Genomic DNA, 18615 nt, shown 5'->3' on the forward strand with positions numbered 1-18615 from the left:
GCCAAAAACGAACGAGGCTTGTAGTAGATTTATCTGAATTCGAAATTCAGGATCATTTCTGTCTCATTCAAGTTTAATTTACTATATTGTTTTTATTTCTGAATAAAATGTTGATGCAAAATTCAGGAAAATTAAGAATATAATTGTGCGATTTTTGACAATTCAAAACGAAATCAAACTGGCGAACGTAACTCAGATTTCTGGTTAAAAACTCATATTTAATTGTTATTTTAAAGTTCTATGCTGATTTTCAACTGTTTTGTTTAATCTTGCGTTTAAATTAAAAAAAAAAAACAAAAGTATTTTAAATGCAAATTAATTTCCATTTTTTACTAAAATAAAGTTTTTCATATGGTACGTTTTATTTAAAATCGATCCTTAGATGAAAACTTATGTACAATTAAGAAAGAATTTCTAGATACTGTCATTGAATCCTAAATCTTCGTTTCAGTTTCGAATTGAATATTGTTGGACAAAAATGCAGGGTTCCGATATTTTCCTAAAGGTCAAAAAGCCTCGAGCTATCCCTAGCATTGCAGATGTTTCCGACTGCTTCTAGCGAGACACAAATCTGCAATCGTAAATTATTCAATCGATTGTGTAGGTAATTGGCAACAACAGCTACAGCAACTATTTTTGCGAACATCGTCAACAACAGCAACGCCGAGAAAAACAAAAATAGGATCGAAAATCAAATATTCAATAAACAACACAACAATAACAGCACATGAAACAAAGCCACGCCATTGCCGGTTGACTTCCATCCAACTGAACCTAACAGACCGGTAAAATTATTTACGAATAAGACATTCACGAAGTCCGGAGACAACACCTAAAACCACATTGCTAAATGTTTGTGAATAGGTATAATCCAAAAAGAATTTATGGACATGGAGTGACATCTAAACACGACTGAATCCAATCGAACGGACGCTGTGAGCCTTTAGCCTTGAACTCGCACGAGTGTTAAACAAAATTCAGGATTGAATAATTTTCCCCAGTTCCCGGTATTTATCCGAAAAAGTTTGTTCCTGATAACCGGATCGGTGGTGGGTGGTTCGAAATTCCACAGGGAAAAAAAACTCCATGGAAGTACTAGATTGATGAATGAAATTTCATCACGAGCAGCAGTATGCCGTCACGGGGCACTAATACATGCAGCGATGAAATCGACATGAATCACGGCGGCTTTCGCTGTCCCATCCCACAAAAGGTTGTTGATCGGATTCGCCACCCCGTCAAACCAGTCATCATCAACAGACAGCATCTTCTCCCGGTGCTTTTTCTCGATTCGGTGTAGGAGTTGATCCGGATGGAGAAATCCTGAAGTGAATCACAAGTATTATGGGAGAGACCTTTTTGCTCAATCGACTTCTTTACTCGGATACTCTAACGTCAGTGTATGGAGGGAAAATCTCTTTATTGCTTTACGATGTATACGCAAGCGATGTGGAAGTGTGTGGTTACACCAACACTGGGGAATGTGTTAATTCGTAAGAACGTTTACGTATTCAATTCTCTCTCTTTCTTGGAGAAGTGTGTGCGTCTACCGAACATCGGCCGTGCGCCAGAAAAGAAACCACCAGAAAGACGACCCAGCGTTCATAGAGCCGTTTCACTCTCGCCACTTACCTTATGAGATCCGGAAGGCGTTCCACAACCTTTGGGTGTGTCTGCTTGAGTGAGTTGGTCGGGGAAAGTGCTACGGTGCAGGCCAGAATCAGCTCCGTGGATAATTCGACCGGGTACAAAGGACACTTCTCCTCCGGCGTCTGCGGGCGTCGGATCCGAGCGAATCCACATGGAAAGAAGGAAGACAAAAGAGACGAGAACAAAAGAAAAATCTGTTAATAACTTCGTATAATAAATGCTACAGAGATCAAATGGAAGCATCTTTCTTTGCGGCAGCGGTGGCAAATTTCGTCCGGTGAAAAGCCCAACAGGGATCAATCCGCACACAGTCACTGGTGTGAAAGTCTGCCATCCCGAGCCCGGATTTTTCCCCAAACCCTTGAATCGGTTGGCGTTTCGAAGCTCAACAGACCAGAACCAGACGTCAACGGAACGTGCCGTAGCATAAACAGCCATAAACGTCGTTGGCTCTCGTTCCAGGCGACAAACGCACCGAGGGCTGTCAACTTGTCTTTCGTCACGCTCTGAAGCGAGTCACTGATGATGATGATCATCATCATCATCATCACCCCAAAACAACCCCCATTCCCATCATACTGACAGGTGACCTGTTACCCACCCATCATCCCCAACTACAAAGCTGAACATCCGCCCTCCTTATCCTCCTCCATCGTCGTTGAAAGTGATGGAAGTATTGATTTTCCATTTCGACGTATCCTCCCCGGCTGCTAGTTCCAGCAAACAGGAGTTGAAAATTGAAAGTCACTCCTCGGAGGCTTTATTTCAACTTTAAATGAGGGAATACTTAGGTAAATGAATGCTTACTTTTTCCCGGAACGGAAGAAACTGCGGAAAAGAGAATTATAACTTCATGCTAACAATGCTAACTTCAATCGCTGGATGTTGTCTATTGAAAAATATGTACACACTAAGTTTGCAATTATTCCGCTCGTGAGCATAACCCTCTGAACTACAGGAAAACAGCTCAAAATGACACTTGAACTGTCAAAAACAGTTCCTGGGCCACAAGGAGATTGCTAACTGAAGCCCGTAGTACTACATTTCTTTTGAAATTCGGAAGAACTCTTCCTCGAATCTTCAGGAACGGGTTCGCATTCAGGGCATCGGTTCTACGTAACACGTAACTCACATAGACTGTCACTGTCATGTGTTTGAATTGATGCATTAATCCGCAAAATCGATTTCCCCGTTATTTTCTAATCGCTTGAGAAACTGCTGGAAGTCATAAGAGAGGAACTAAATATTTGTTTCGAAACACTCACCGGCGGAGTTGTGGCATCGACGTTTAAATGGCAACTGTAAGTTTTGTTTCTTGCGTTTCACGGGTAACAAAGAAAAGTGGTTTCCAAATTTTTAACACTCCTTTATTTGTTCGAAGTTCGGCGAGTTTTAAAAACCTACAATAGAAACATAGCTTTGATGAAAAGAACTAAAACTCAATGTTTCAATCTCACGTTTATTAACTTCTCCGTAGCTGCCTTCCGCTAGCCACCTTTAACATTAATTATGCTGAATTAAATAACTTTTTTCTAACATTTCTCAATGACATTCTCACCTCTACTCATCAGGTTACACAACTTAAATAGGTGTCTTCTTAACAAGCGCGTATCCGCAATATTGCCCTAAATTAAGAGGTTCCAAATTACTCGAAGCGCACTTATTAGAATACTAATAAAACTCCTACCTAACGCGAATATATTGTTGTTTTGTTATTCGTCCTTCGACTTTCAAGCCGAATAAACCACTTTCTTTTCTCTCGTTCTTTTTCCCTGTTCAAAACTGTCATCAACTTGAGTGCGTTCAGTGCTGCCCGTTCAGTAGCTCCGTTCAGTAACAACAACTTAGTGGCAGATCATCATTAACATCATTTCCAGCACGAGATTTGAAAGTAAATTATTTTTTTGTTTATTTTTATTTAAATTTATCGTTTATTGATAGGGAATATTCTGATTTGTTAGCTTCCGCCGATATCATGGACAAACCGAGTGCGTGTGTTATGATTCCGAAGGATCCACTAGCGGATTTTACGCTAGCCGATCAGTCATTGATTACATCTCTCACTGTGGATATTCCACGCAATGTCATAGTGGTGAATGTGGTGAAGAGAAAAGTAAATGAATGTTTGCAATTCTAATAAAAAGTAGAACTCTTGAGACTGTTCGGCCCTGCTCGTTAGATATAGTCCAATTTAGGCGAAAAAATACATTTTTTTTTCATTACTTATTTCAATTACCCATTTTTTTGCTAATTAAAATTAACCGTGTAACCTTTAAATCAAACACATTTTAAAGTTCAGACAATTACTTTTCTAACGGTGTATTAAATTCAAAAATTGGACCATTATTCGCTGAGAAAATTGCATTTGTTTGAAATGCATTTTTTCTTCAATTTTCACAATTTTGCTAAGTCTGATGTCTGTTGCGCAATGAGTTTTCATCACAGACGGCTGACATTTTTGGGAATCTAGGTTTGAACTATCTGGCTATCAAATGGTATACAAGACACGTCATTCAAAGCAAGTAAATTTTTCGATTTTTGGCCACCACTTTCCCCATAGTGCATCGGCTGTGTTGCCAGGTGCCCAGATTTGGCTGTAAAACCAAGACTTTTGATCCTTCGTCCAGATATTGGTCAGACACAGATTTTGCCCAGATTTTTGCTGAGAGTGCCCAGATTTTACAGACTTTCGAAATTGAGTGATAAAATCAATATTCATGTATCGGATTTTTCCACAAGGTGGTAAAGTGTCATAAATAAACCTTAAACAAATGTATCGGATTTGATCCGTGAGTGGCAGATTAGACTGAAATCTGGCTTGTATTCAAAGGTATTTGACCAATCATTCATTAAACTTTTTTTTAAAATAAAATCGGCATGATGTGGCAGGAGTGTTCGTCATATAGTTATGGCAGTGTTTGTTATATAGCTATCAACTCGAAAATAATCCGAACACCATAGCACAACCACCCCCCGCTCCCTTACGCTCACACGATTCGTCAAATTTAATGCCTTGTTAAGTACCAAATTTTTGATTTTCTTTATGCACAGACACACACAGACTTTTTTTCAAAATTGTCCAGATTTTTATCCTCAACACCTGGCATCCCTGTGCATCGGTAGCAAGGTCCAACCCAGGGCGCATACAGCTACGGGTGGATGCAATTTGAGGAAAAGTAGGCAAGGGATACCAAAAGTTTCTTTTTGACAGCCAATCGTTCGCCTACCATGCCTACGATTACGATTGCCTGTCACAAGATGGGCGATTTCGTGTTTTGGTATATTAACACACCCGAAGCTGTACTCGCCCTGGTCCAGCCTATGTCAGTGATGTCAACCTTCCAGATTTTCTCTGGATTTTCCAAACTTTTTGTACTTTTGCCAGACATTTTTTTTAGGTTTCCAGATTTCCAGACTTTTGTCATTTCTTCCAGACTTTTGAGTTTCGACATGAATTTTCTGAAAAAGCAATCAAAATGGCAGGAAATGATTCGAATTAGTAATTGAAGAGTGAGGAATGCCACGAAGATGGTAGTAAAACAGTAAGTAAAGCATAAAACGTAGTACCGCCGACATCACCACAATAGTCTCAGGCATTGTTAGTGATGATATGATTGTTATGAAGTAATGAGTGTCCCCAGACTGAAAAATTGGGATCTGGCGACCAAAAAAAAGGTCATCACCTATGAAGAGTTCGCCATACAGACTTTTCCAGACATTTTTTCAAAATCTTCCAGACATTTCTGAAAAACAGTTGGCATCACTGTGTCTGTGTGGCTTGGCCTCCGAATTGCTTCCCAGGCTTCCACGGCCGATGGTTCGTCAAGGGAAGGCATCCAACCCAGGCTTCCGAAAAGTACTGCCGAACGACAGTATTCTTGCGAACGTCGCACATCCACCTCGGTGAAAGCTTTCCGAATATTTCTTCCCCGACAGTTTTAAAAGGCGCGGTCGTGCGATGTACAACGACGCCTTGGTTTACCTCATGCGAAAGTTTGCTCGTGAATATGATAGCCTTTAAAGCTCCGTGACAGTTTTGGGGAAATCTTCGTGACAGTTTTCAATGCGTTAAACTTCGCATGACAGTACTGCTAATTACGTCCGACTGTAGCCGAGATTCGCATTGGATCATCATCGGCTCACGCTCGGGTCGAGTTAATTTAGAATTAACGAACTTCTGCTTGAAGCTCAAGCTAGCTACTGCGGCTGGCTATCTTTACGTTATTAGTTGGTCGACACGCATTGATGCGTGTTGTTTTCCAGCCTGATATTGGATGTCGTTTATAAATAATAAAGTTCAAGATTTTAGATTTCAAATTGAAATATGAGATTTCAGATTTCAGATACAAACTCGGATTTCAGATTCATACTTCAGATCAAGATTTTAGATTCCAATTCGGATTTCAGATTCAAGTTTAGGATTTAAAAGCTTTAGAGACTCAGATTTCAGATTTAAATTTAGGGAAATATGAGATTCAGATTTCAGATTCAGATTTAAGACTCAGATTTCAGAATCAGATGTCAGATTCAGATTTCAGATTTCAGAATCAGATACAAATTCAGATTTCAAATTTAGATTAAAGATTGAAATTTTAGATTCAGATTTCAGATTCAAATTTTAGATTCAGATTTCAGATTCAGATTCCGAATTCAGATTTCAGATTCTGATTTCAGATTCAGATTTCAGATTCAGATTTCAGATTCAGATTTCACATTCAGATTTCACATTCAGATTTCAGATTCAGATTTCAGATTCAAATTTCAGATTCAGATTTCAGATTCAGATTTCATATTCAGATTTCAGATTCAGATTTCAGATTCAGATTTCAGATTCAGATTTCAGAATTAGATTTCAGATTCAGATTTCGTATTTAGATGTAAGATTCGAATTTCAGATTCAGATTTCATGTTCCAATTTCAGATTCGGATTTCAGATTCAGATTCAGATTTCAAATTCTGATTTCAGATTCTGATTTCAGATTCAGATTTCAGTTTCAAATTTGAGATTTATATTTCAGATTCAAATTTAAGATTGAGATTTCAGATTCTTATTCAAATTTAATATTGAGATTCCAGGTTCTAATTTTGAGATCAGGTTTCAGATTCAGATTTCAGAGAAGGGTTTTATATTCAGATTCAGATTAAAATTCTACATTCAGATTTCTAGTTGAAGGTATCAGGCTTAGATTTATGTTTCAGGTTCAAATTTCAGATTGAGATTCAATACAAGATCTCACTTCGAGATTTTCACCCCAAAATGATTAATTCTACGCTATTTATTTTATGTTTCATGGTTGCCATCACTTGCCTTTTAAATAAGTTTTTTAAAATTCGTTTTCTCAATTTTTTTTATTTTTTCTAATGCTCAAACAAATTCTAGAGAAAAATTATAACGGCCAAGTTTCCCTTCGAATCGACACAAAAAATGTGTTCCTTCCCAACCCACTTCTCCCGTGAGTGAAATATTTCTAAGAGCAAGTTCACTGGTTGAGATGGAGTTGGAAATTTCGAAGGTTTACAACACATCACAACACATTTGCCGTACACCGGTGTTGGGAAAATCTGATATTCGAACAGTTTCGCGCTGCAAAATTTGTATCGTATAACACTTTTTGGCTGAGGGTGATAGAAAAACACGATATTTTGCAACACCGAACCGAGTGATAGAGTCGGCGTTGCAATACAGTATTCGTGCATGAAACGCTTAGGTGCTGCCATCTATCTTATGCTCAAAACCTCAGTTGAGGGGAAAATAAAGGAAATTGAGCAATTTCAGGATTTCAACATAAAGTGATATTTTCTTTTTTTTTAAAACTTTTATTACTTAAATTGATACGAATTGCAATGAAGTTAATCAACTCTTTAAAACTTACAGCCAATTTTTTCATGCCCTTGCCAATCGAATAGATTTTGAGGCGCAGAGATGCCAGATAGCTGGGTGAATAAATAAATTCTGTTTGTATGTTTTGTTTGAGCGGTTTTCGGAAGAAGGAAATTGTTTCGCTTTTTTATTTGAAAAAGATATTCCGTCGGAATGTCCGGTAACAAGTTCGGAACGCCGTCTTTAATGGATCCATCATCTTTAGAAAACGGAACCCTCGCTGTTGATTCGACAAGTGTCAATTATATCAAACGTAAGGCGTCGTATCGGGAGTAAAATTCAGCTTGTGTCTGAAATATCTATACTTTTTATTTGTCACTTACTTAATTATCACTATGAAAATGAAAGTTTTAGAAAGAGTTCAAAAACTTTATCAACTCGTGTAATCGAATGCCCTCCAATACAAAACTCCTAATTCTGCAGAATACAGTTTAATATTGGGATGCATTATAACTTAAACAATACTTATTCATACATCTAAATTATAAAATTTTCATATTTGCACTACTATTTCGAGTTAATGATCAAGTAAAATGAATATGATTTCAAATTTCAAACGGTGAATTCAAAATACAAAAAGTCAGTAAAATTACTGAAAAGCAAATTCTCTTGGCATGGCTGGTTGCTTTCAATTTTATACCTTCGTATTCTATCACACCGGTGGACGGCCAACCTTTTTGGTCTATATTTCACGATAGAAAAATTCCCATCTGTGCTACAGACGTCAAAATTCCTACCACTTTTTCCCAACACCATTGGACTTGCTCTAAGGCTATGATTCTAAATAAAAAATAAAAATAAAATAATAAAAAAGTATTAAATTGTACGATTGAATTCATGTCTTTTTAAGGTTTTTTTTTATCGAAGGTAATTATTATAACAATTTTCGCATAACCTTCACCGACCGACACCACACATCGCGTTACGCCTCGGTCGTATGCTGCTGCTCGGTTGGAATAGATTGCTCGTTCGGTCTATACGAACCGAGCAGCAGCATCAGCAGCATACGACCGGGTATGGCAACGGTATGGGCATGACAGTCGCCCGTGACAGTCCTGCGCAAAACTGTCACGAGCCGACAGTTAGGATGAAATTATTTGCGAAACAGAAGGCATGAAAGAATGAAAATCGAACTGTCGGTTCGGTTCGCTACAGCTTAAAGCACAACACTTTCGGCAGCGCAAGCTTTAGCCGATTGTTCAGATACAGTCTTCGTTCCCGAACGTGTGCGACGTAGCCGAAGCGTTTTTATTCGTCACCGACGGTACAGCAGCGAACCGAGTGGCAAGGCAAACCGAGACAGTTTGTTCGGCGAAGAAAAAGCTGTCATCGCAATGCAGTACTTTTCGGAAGCCTGATCCAACCTTCAGAGACCTACAATGGTTGGCAATCCACTCCGCTTGCAATAGTCTCTTCAGATTAAACAAAGATGCATACCCTCTGAAATTTACGATTATTTATACAACGAAACACAATCTTACCTGTCGGCAACTTACGGGATTCGAACCCAAAAGTTTTTCTTGCCGATACCGGGAATCGAACCCAGTAAGCCTGGGTTACCAGACTCGCGCCAGCTTATCCACTAGACTACACAGCAAAAATTATTTCCTGTAAAATTACGCAAATGTCTTGTAACAAAAAGGAGCAGGGCAGTTACCGTAATTTTACAGCTCAAAAACATGATTACGTGACATTTTATGTTTAGTGTACAACTTTTTTACAGGACAGGCTGTAATAATAAATGAATCTCCGTTAACTTTCAAGGAAAAAAAATTAAAATTGCAGGTTTTGTTAATTACAGGTAATTTATTTTAAAGGTTGCAGTTTTCAGTGACACGTAATAGTCAAAATTTGTTCTGTGTACATCAGCGCTCTGGATAAAGCGTCATCGCATCACGCCAAAAAATGCAATCATTCCTGAATACTCATTCGATCCCATTTGTACCCCAGTATTTCAACCCGACAAATCTGCCTCATTGCTGCCCAATCAAAGATGTTTGCGGAACTTTGAGCTCATTGGCGTACAAAAATAATTTGAGAGCCAAGAACTGCGAACATTTGTTTTTCAACAATGGGCAATGTACCTTTAATTCCAATAAATCAAATCATCTTCAAGTACTCATGACTTTTTCTCACAACTTAAAAGAGAAATTCAAAAATTTGAGTTGCCACCCGTTATAATATGAAAATTTGAAAATCAAAAAGGATGTGATTATTATAATACTTCAATTTTTTTAATTTCCGCTACCAATATTTCTCTTTTGAGAGAACCAGAGAGCAATTTAGTGGATTCAACTGTTTTGAAATTAATAAGACTAGATTATTTTTGTTCCACTAAAACACGTTTTAAATGGAATTTAAGCTAACAAAATCTGACAAAAACATTGCAAAATCATGATGGAATTCAATCAAATGTAAAATCGGTTAGTTGAGATCGTAGCCCGCAAAGTATGAAAATGAGAGTACTCATTTTAGGCTTTTAAAAACAGCGAAAACTAAAGTTTTCGTCACAAAAGTGTTTTTCTCTCCACAGGGGCAGAGTAGTGCATTTAGCAAATACATACTTTAATATGCTTAGGGACCTCGCTTGAAGCAGGAATTTTACAGGATTCAACCGATGGAATTTGTTTGAAATCGTTTTTGTCACATGTTATGTTCTCCATTAGAACTCATCTGACGTATTGCCTAGCCACACTGGCTATACAGCTTACGAGCTCTGGAACAAGCAAAGTTTTTTTTTTGAGTCTCAGTTTAATTGACTGATAACTAGGCAACACCTCCAGTCACTCAGAGACAAATTAGCTAAGCATAATCAAAGCCCTAATTGAAAATTTGAACTCAAACCATATGTTAATTCTTATTGGAAACAATTTTAATATCATCTATAAGAAGTGAAATTACAAACAAACTAAGAAAAGTTTCACCTTGCTCTTTGGTGACGGCTCATATGTAGATCTGGGTTTCTGCTGAAGACGTAGGCACAGGTCATAACTAACTTTTTCGGACGAAAAGTTATTGAAGGCAGATTTTTTCCATAGGTATCCGGGCTGGGAAGAAACGGGCAATTTTATCTAAAAACCTGCCAAATTCGGGCGTTTGATTTCAAAATTTTCGACCAAAAATTCTAGCAATATCCGGTCAAAACCCAGGAATTTCTCAACAAAAAAAAAACACTTGAAAAAATTTTTGTTTCATAAAACTAGATTTTAAATCGTGTTTAAGGTTTCGAAAAATACTTGCATGATTATTTAAAAATAAAACTCGCTTAAATTCGTTTTGACCTCATAAATTAAAAAGTTTTTACAAAGAAATTTGTTTTTTTTATTTGGATTTCGGCCAAATAAAGAAAATAAATTCGGGCAAAATTCGAAAAATTTTCAATGAAATCCGGTAATCGGGCCGGACCGGACTTCTCGCAAATTTTGTATTAAATATCCGGGCAAATACAATTTTTGCTTTCAACATTATTCAGTACCAGCGCAAAAAGCATTGATCGTTCAAAATGGTGAACACAGATTTTGCCTTGTATTATCAGTTCACCTGAATGGACTGCATCGTCACAGTATTTGAAACCAGTAGACTTCAGTATCTGGAGATACATTACAGGGAAGTTGAACGACGTTAAGCATTTGAAGTTAGCACATTTATAAACATTTGGTGATGATTTGGGTCAAAATGCCGAACTCAGTCGTGCGTACGGCTTGCAAAGATTCCGAAAAACGTCTAAGCGCTGTTATCAGACACCAAGGTGAAAAATTTGAACTCGAATACTTTAGTTTGTTATTCTACTACTTATGGATGATATTGAAATTGATTTCGAATAGAAATAACAAACGGTTTGAGTTTTAAGGATTGTATTCGAAAAAATGCAATACTTTGTTTTGTTAATAACTTCTGTATGCATGAATGAAAGTTGATAAAATTTTCAGTAAAGCTACCTATTTACTAGTGTAATATTTACATGTGCAAATTTTGGTGACGTTCTGTCAAGTGGTTTTTGAGATATCGTCCTATACTGAAGGTCATTGAAAAAAATTTTGAGCTGTAACAGTTTGTTACTTATTTCTATGCAACTCCGTCACAAAATCGCCTAACTCCTATCCTCCGTGGTGAAAACTACAACAGTCATTTCAATTCCCTTTTCCAAAAACGCCTAAACGCAGGCACTTTCCTCTAGGGGTTATCCATGGGCGTCGGGTTTAGGCAGGGTTCGTACCGGGGAAGTGATATCACTCGGAGAGCGACACACTCGAGTAAAATTTAATGAACGCGTATGTGTGTCGGTCGAAAGTATTTGAGTCTTGTCACGTTTCGTCCGTACAGAGCTTGTTCTTTCTGCCTGTGAACGTTCTAGATAACGGAAGTGCGCGTCGTGTAATTGTAATTTCGTAGTTGTTAAAAAAAAGTGATGTAAATGTTTTAAAAGTTATTCTACTATTTCAGATAGAAGTAAGGAAAAGTCAAGCCTCACAAAAATTAGAAGTTAAAATCCTATTTAAAAGGACTAACGTTAAACTAAAAGTACGGTTAGTAAAATATTGTGAAAATAAATGTAACATGTTAAAACTTAATGTATATACACATAAATAGATAAAAAAGTGGTTAAAAACACACCGACCACATTGAGTGTACAACAAAATTCTACAGAAACACTACGTTAAAAAGGTAAATTATTATAAGAAAACCATAACATAAAATGTAAAACACGTGCACATTAAAACAATACGTCACAGATATCATAACCGATTTTGGCAGGTCCAAGAGGGCCTTTTTTGTGTTTTCGTCTATTTGTACCAGCAAGCGACACAGCCGATAACAAAACAGAGCAGAAAGAAATCGGAACGCTACTAATCCGATACATCGAACGACTGACAACAAGTACGTCCCTCGTGGCAAAATCCGAGACTACACGAGAACGATCGTACTGCTGGTCGTTGGCTCTTCCGGGACGCCGGAAAAGAGCCAATGGTACCTTGAACGGTGCTGCAATATTTCCGCATCGATCCAACGAGCCGAACCGAAAATAACATCTGCCGTACATCGGGTTCAACGGAATGCCGAAAACAACTAATCGACCTGCCGAGTTGCAAACGAACCGCAAGTATTAATGTGTGACGTATGTAGGGAACCTTATTATGAATAAACCCAAATCATGTTAAGTTGAAACCTATAGGATTTCTGTTTGGTAGAGTGGCTTTAATCCCTTTACATTATTTATTGTTCCGTGGTAACGTTTAAGGCTGAATGAGCCTCCCCCAAAACTTCATTTCTAAAGCAGTCCAGACTAGAAATTACCAGCTCTGTTTCGCGTGTAACTAAATGTAATAGTTTGACCCGAATGGCATCATGCGAAGTACCCACCCGGTTCTACGTCCCTGTCTGATCTGATTCTTGGTGATTTCCCTTATTTGAGTTCTCCGGAGGAAAGTGTCTTGGGTTTAAAAGAAAGCAGTCGCATACGATCCTGAGTTCCTAGCATAATTTCCCTTTCCCATGTTCCCCACCCACTGAGTGTAGCTGTCAAGTTACAGAGCAGGATCAAGAAAAATTCAGGAAAGTCCCAATGAGAGACTCAAAAACAGCTGAAAATCAACTTTAAAACTTAAGTTCATATGGTAAATCGTTTAAGGAGACCTAGGCAATCTAAAAGTGTACAAATTCATTCTAATTCTCAGTTTAATAATGAAGTGAAGATGTTTGATTCCTTGAAGGTAGGAAATATTAGAGGTTTTATGAAGCACAAATCAGAAATATCGATTGGGAAAGTGATTAACTTTTTTTTACTAGTTTATCTAGCTGACTTAAAAACACGCCTGACTTAATTTTTGCAAAAAAAGAAAAATAAACAAAATACGGTGGTCAAATCGTGTGCAAAATATTGGAACCGCTATAGCGCGCTAGCGGGGAGATATTTTGATAATTTAGTAATGGACTGCAACATAAACTCTTTAGCGGACACCTGGCAGGTTTCCGTCCACAAACTTTTCGTTGACAAGTCTCGCCTGGATATTCCAGAGATGAACAAAGAGAAAAAATTAAAAAATTTGATGTCTAGCACTTGAGGTGGCTGAGGATCTGTGAAAGCTGCAAATCAGTCAGTGTTACATAATTATTAACATGATGAATTGCTAAATAATCAAAGAAGGTTGCCTCGAAATGCGACCTTTTTCCCTGAATAAGACTTCCGTAGATCTTACAAAGTTGATACTATGTTTTGGTTGGATCTGGAATGGTGCAATTATTAGAAAACAGAGGTGGATTGATAAAACGTTAAATATGTTTGTTGGAGGACAAATTGTTATTACTTCGATCAAATAAAAAGTTTTGAGTATTTTTGAAAGTCAAGGTTCAGGAAACAAAAAAAAGTATTTAAAAATACCTTGATTTGGAAAAAGGATGGTTCATAGTATGCATTACAGATGGCACACGTGGCGCCCAAAACACTGTTTCAAAAACCACAAGACAGAACGTCACAAAAATGTGCACATGTGAACGTTAAATTACTAGATCCTTTCCCTGAAAAATTTCATCAATTTTCATTTATGCATTCAAAGGTTATATGCAAAACAAAGCGTTGCATTTTGTTTTCGAATACACTCCTTATGCAATAGTGTATCACTTTCACGTTGCTACCCAGATTAGGTACAGTTTTTTTCTAATTTGGAAATTTAGCAGAAATTTTTTATTTTTTAAACAACCAAATAAAAATGTTTAGCTTTAATCAATTCATATTTAGCTTTCATGATTTTTTTAAGGACACTTATAAAATAAGACTTAAGAGCACCATAAACATGGTTAAGACCAAAATAAGCTATTCGCGAAAAAAAAACAAAACTTATCCCAATTCATCAAGCCAAAACAAATCTACGGAACCTCTTATTTATCTCAGCCCGCAAGATTAAAACGGAGGCCGTAAAAAAGTTTGCCCGTATTTTCCAAATGGATCACGAGCCGAGTTAGGTACCTTCCACAATCGATATGATATCACAAGCGATTGTAAATCTTCCCATAAAACATCATCGCCCGGTTTCCGAAATCATTATGCGTATTTTATGTCTACGACCATGATGATGATGATGATGATGGATTAACAGCGCAGCAAAATAAGTCATAACATTCGAGCATTTGCTGTCGGCGCGTGAAGCGTTTTCATGTCTGTTAACTCAGACACCTGCTTGCTCGCTCTCTTGCACTTCATTGTCGTCCTGCAACCACCCGCTGCTGTCTTATCGTAGCAAACTTTTGTATATCGTGATCGGCTTAACCCTCCGCGATTTGGTTGTTCCTGGTACTCATTTAATGGTATCTCTTCCATGATTCCTATTTTAATCGTTTTTCAACAATTTTTGGTTTTATAGTAAGCTTTGGAAGAATGTTAAATACGTAAGGTAAATTAAATGATAATTTTAACACTTATGAAAACTGAGTTCTGGTTTTTTTTATTCACAGCATCAAGGCCACTGGAAGGTTAATCGACACCAGAGTCGACTCCTTTTTTCCAACGGAGCTGCTCTAAACGACAAGCCAGCTCCTGGCGCAATTCCCGGAGATCCATCGACTAATGTAAAACAATCATAAACCAAATATCGCCTTCATTTAATGCCTATATTCACTTAAGCTGTTGAGTTCCGCATTTGGGCGAACACTTGAGCGCCACTTGCTCACCACCCTCATCCCGAGTCTCCTTCAATGGTTTCCTGTTATTCATTCCGTTCTTAAACCTCCGCAGAAGAGCCAAGGGGAAAAAAGACAAACATTAAAAGTAAAACGCGGGACCGGAGAGAAACAAAAAGTTTGCCTACGTGAAGTGTCCATCTTGCACTCCCCAAAGAAACCGTCCACCCAAGAATGATGAAATGTTGAGGGAATTCGGTCGTAAACAGGAGGTTCCTTCCAGCTAGTTATGACCAGCAACACTACTAGCTCTAATGTCTACATCAAAGCTTGCAGTTCCAGAACAGAAGAGAACAGAACATAACATCCCGCACCAGTTGGTTTGGGTTGATGGCGTCGTCGCTTTTAAACTACCTTCATAAACAAGTCGTAATCGGTGCGCTTTGGATGCATTTTTATATTTTTGCATCTCCATCTAGGACTGATTTCGACAAGGAGCGAAACTAGGGTAAAAACCATTGAGGATTTGAAAATCAATGTTTGTCTAACTTAATCTAAGCTTGATGTTGCTTGGGTATTACAAGTCAAAAAAATAATTAAAATATTTTTTAACAAGATTTAAACAAGATTTTCAAAAATTAATGCGAAGGTTTTAGCAACAAATCAGGATACGAAATTTGAATTTTTTATTCACTATCACATTCAGAATCTTTAGAATCATAATACCTACCTAAGAAATTCCGAATCAAAGCATCCAAAGTGGAAGAAATTTTCCTGAAAGGACTTGAAGAACTCTCACAATAGAACGTGGCGACATATTCGTATTATGGAAATGAAAAAGAAATTAAATACCAAAACTTTTTTCACAAGTCGTGGTTAAAAAAATGGGAAATGAAAGATGATATTTCGGGGACGACAATTATTTTACATTCTGTCAATCAATCTCTAGAAAATATTGGTCATGACCTGATCGTTTCAAAGTGTCATGAAGAAGTTCATCAGCTAAATTTTCGCATTAGTCTTTCAATCACAATCGTTAGCTATCTATTGGAGACCATAGAAAAATATGGAAATGTTTTTTGAAAACCATTTTTTTTGTCTAAATGTTACTTTTCTTATACATGAATTTTATTTACATCACGTGAAAAAACTTGCATCTAATGTTAAATGTTTAGGAATATATGTTTGATACATCATTCGAGGACTGTTGGGATACCATCAAGACAGCCATCAACAGTGCTGCGGAGAACGTCATCGGTCATGTGGTGCGAACTCGACGGAACGACTGGTTCGACGAAGAGTGTAGAAGGGTGATGGACGAAGAGAATGCCGCGCGGGCGGCAGTAGTGCAAAGACGCACTTGTCGAAATGTGGAAAATCACCGACAGCAGAGGCAGCGAGTCCGAATTTTCCAGGAGAAAAAGCGCCGCCTGGAGGATGAGGAGCTCGAGGAGCTGGAGCAGCTGCATCGCTCCCAAGAAATACGAAAGTTCTATCAGAAACTCAACGCATCCCGCAAAGGCTTCGTGCCGCAAGCCGAAATGTGCCGGGATAAGGACGGGGGCATCCTGACGGATCGTGAGGTTATCAAAAGGTGGAAGCAGCACTTCGATGAACAGCTGAACGGCGCACATGCAGGAGATCAAGGCGGTGGGGGAGGGTACATCACCGGCGTAGCCAACGACGTAGAGGAGCCACTCCCAACGATGAGTGAAGTTAAGGAAGCCATTCGCCAGTTGAATAGAAACAAGTCGGCTGGGAAGGATGGCATCGCAGCTGAACTCATCAAAATGGGCCGGACAAGTTGGCCGATTGCCTACACCGGTTGATAGTCCGGATCTGGGACATAGAACAGCTACCGAAGTTGTGGAAGGAGGGGGTAATATGCCCCATCTACAAGAAGGGCGACAAATTGGACTGTGAGAACTACCGAGCGATCACTGTCCTCAATGCCGCCTACAAAGTGTTGTCCCGAATCCTACTCCGCCGCCTAACGCCACAAGCAAACAGATTCGTGGGAAGTATCAGGCCGGCTTCATGGAGGGACGGTCTACGATGGACCAGATATTCACATTACGGCAAATCCTCCAAAAATGCCGGGAACACCAAGTCCCTACGCACCATCTATTCATCGACTTCATCGACTTCAAAGCAGCATACGACACGATCGACCGTAACGAGCTATAGAAAATTATGGACGAAAACGGCTTTTCCGGGAAAAATCAGACTAATCAGACTAATCAAGGCGACGATGGATGGAACGCAGTGCTGTGTGCGGATTTCGGGTGAATTGTCGAGTTCATTCGAATTGCGCAGGGGGCTTCGACAAGGTGATGGTCTATCCTGCATGATGTTCAACGTGGCGCTAGAAGATGTTATTCGACGACCGGTGGGCGAAATGCGGGGCACGATTTTCAACAGATCCAGTCAGCTTATCTGCTTTGCCGATGACATTGATATAGTCGGCAGATCATCTGCGGCGGTGGAAGAGATCTACCGCAAACTGAAACGTGAAGCAGGAAAGATTGGATTGATGATTAATACGTCCTAGACGAAGTACATGCTGGCTTGCGGATCCGAGACCGACCGAACCCGCTTGTCCAGTAATAACAAGGTCACAATCGACGGCGACGAACTGGAGATAGTCGAAGACTTTGTCTATCTCGGCTCACTGGTGACCGCAGACAATGACACCAGCCGTGAGATCCAGCGGCGAATTATCAGCGGAAGTCGTGCCTACTATGGACTCCACAAGCAACTGCGGTCGAGAAGACTTAGCCCTCGCACGAAGTTTATCCTGTATATGACGCTCATTAGACCGGTTGGTCTCTACGGGCACGAGACATGGATATTGCTCGAGAAGGACCTGCGTACACTCGGAGTATTCGAGCGACGAGTGTAAAGAACCATCTTTGGCGGCGTACAGGAGAACGGAGTGTGGAGGCGAAGGATGAACCACGAGCTCGCGCGACTCTACGGCGAACCCAGTATTCAGAAGGTGGGGAAAGCTGGCCGAATACGCTGGGCGGGACATGTTGCGAGAATGCCGGACGACTGTCCTGCAAAACAGGTGTTCGCTACGAATCCGGTAGGAACAAGACGAGCGGGGGCGCAACGAGCGAGGTGGTTAGACCAAGTGGAGCGTGATCTGGCGAACGTGGGGTGCCCGAGGAATTGGAGAACGGTTGCCATGGACCGAGTGAATCTTAGGAATTATGTTCGTCAAGTTATGTCGTGAGACGGTATACTATGTAAATAAAATAAAATAACATCATTCGATAACTGCTGAGAGAGTGATCCAAAATAAATTTTCACATTAATAGACTTTATGAAATTCTCAAGAGTCTACATTATTATAATTTTAGAATATTTTATTTAGTCAATTGATATTTGTCATTTTTTTTTTATTTCCATTAATTTGTCAAAAACTATGAGTAAACTTGTGCAAACTCTGTGACATTTAAAAATTT

The 18615-nt window shown here is 38.9% G+C and overlaps 1 protein-coding gene across 1 annotated transcript in view; it reads right to left on the reverse strand.

The window, feature by feature from the left end:
* Positions 1-1551: 1551 nt before the first annotated feature.
* LOC129747612 (S phase cyclin A-associated protein in the endoplasmic reticulum) overlaps positions 1552-18615 on the reverse strand; it is a 57788-nt gene continuing 40724 nt past the window's right edge. The window contains exon 7 of the mRNA XM_055741904.1: positions 1552-1772. Coding sequence (XP_055597879.1) covers positions 1629-1772 — 144 coding nt within the window. The 3' untranslated portion in view covers positions 1552-1628. The remainder of the gene's footprint in view (positions 1773-18615) is intronic.

Source organism: Uranotaenia lowii, chromosome 2 (genome assembly GCF_029784155.1).
Source record: "Uranotaenia lowii strain MFRU-FL chromosome 2, ASM2978415v1, whole genome shotgun sequence".
In the NCBI taxonomy this organism is placed as follows: domain Eukaryota; kingdom Metazoa; phylum Arthropoda; class Insecta; order Diptera; family Culicidae; genus Uranotaenia; species Uranotaenia lowii.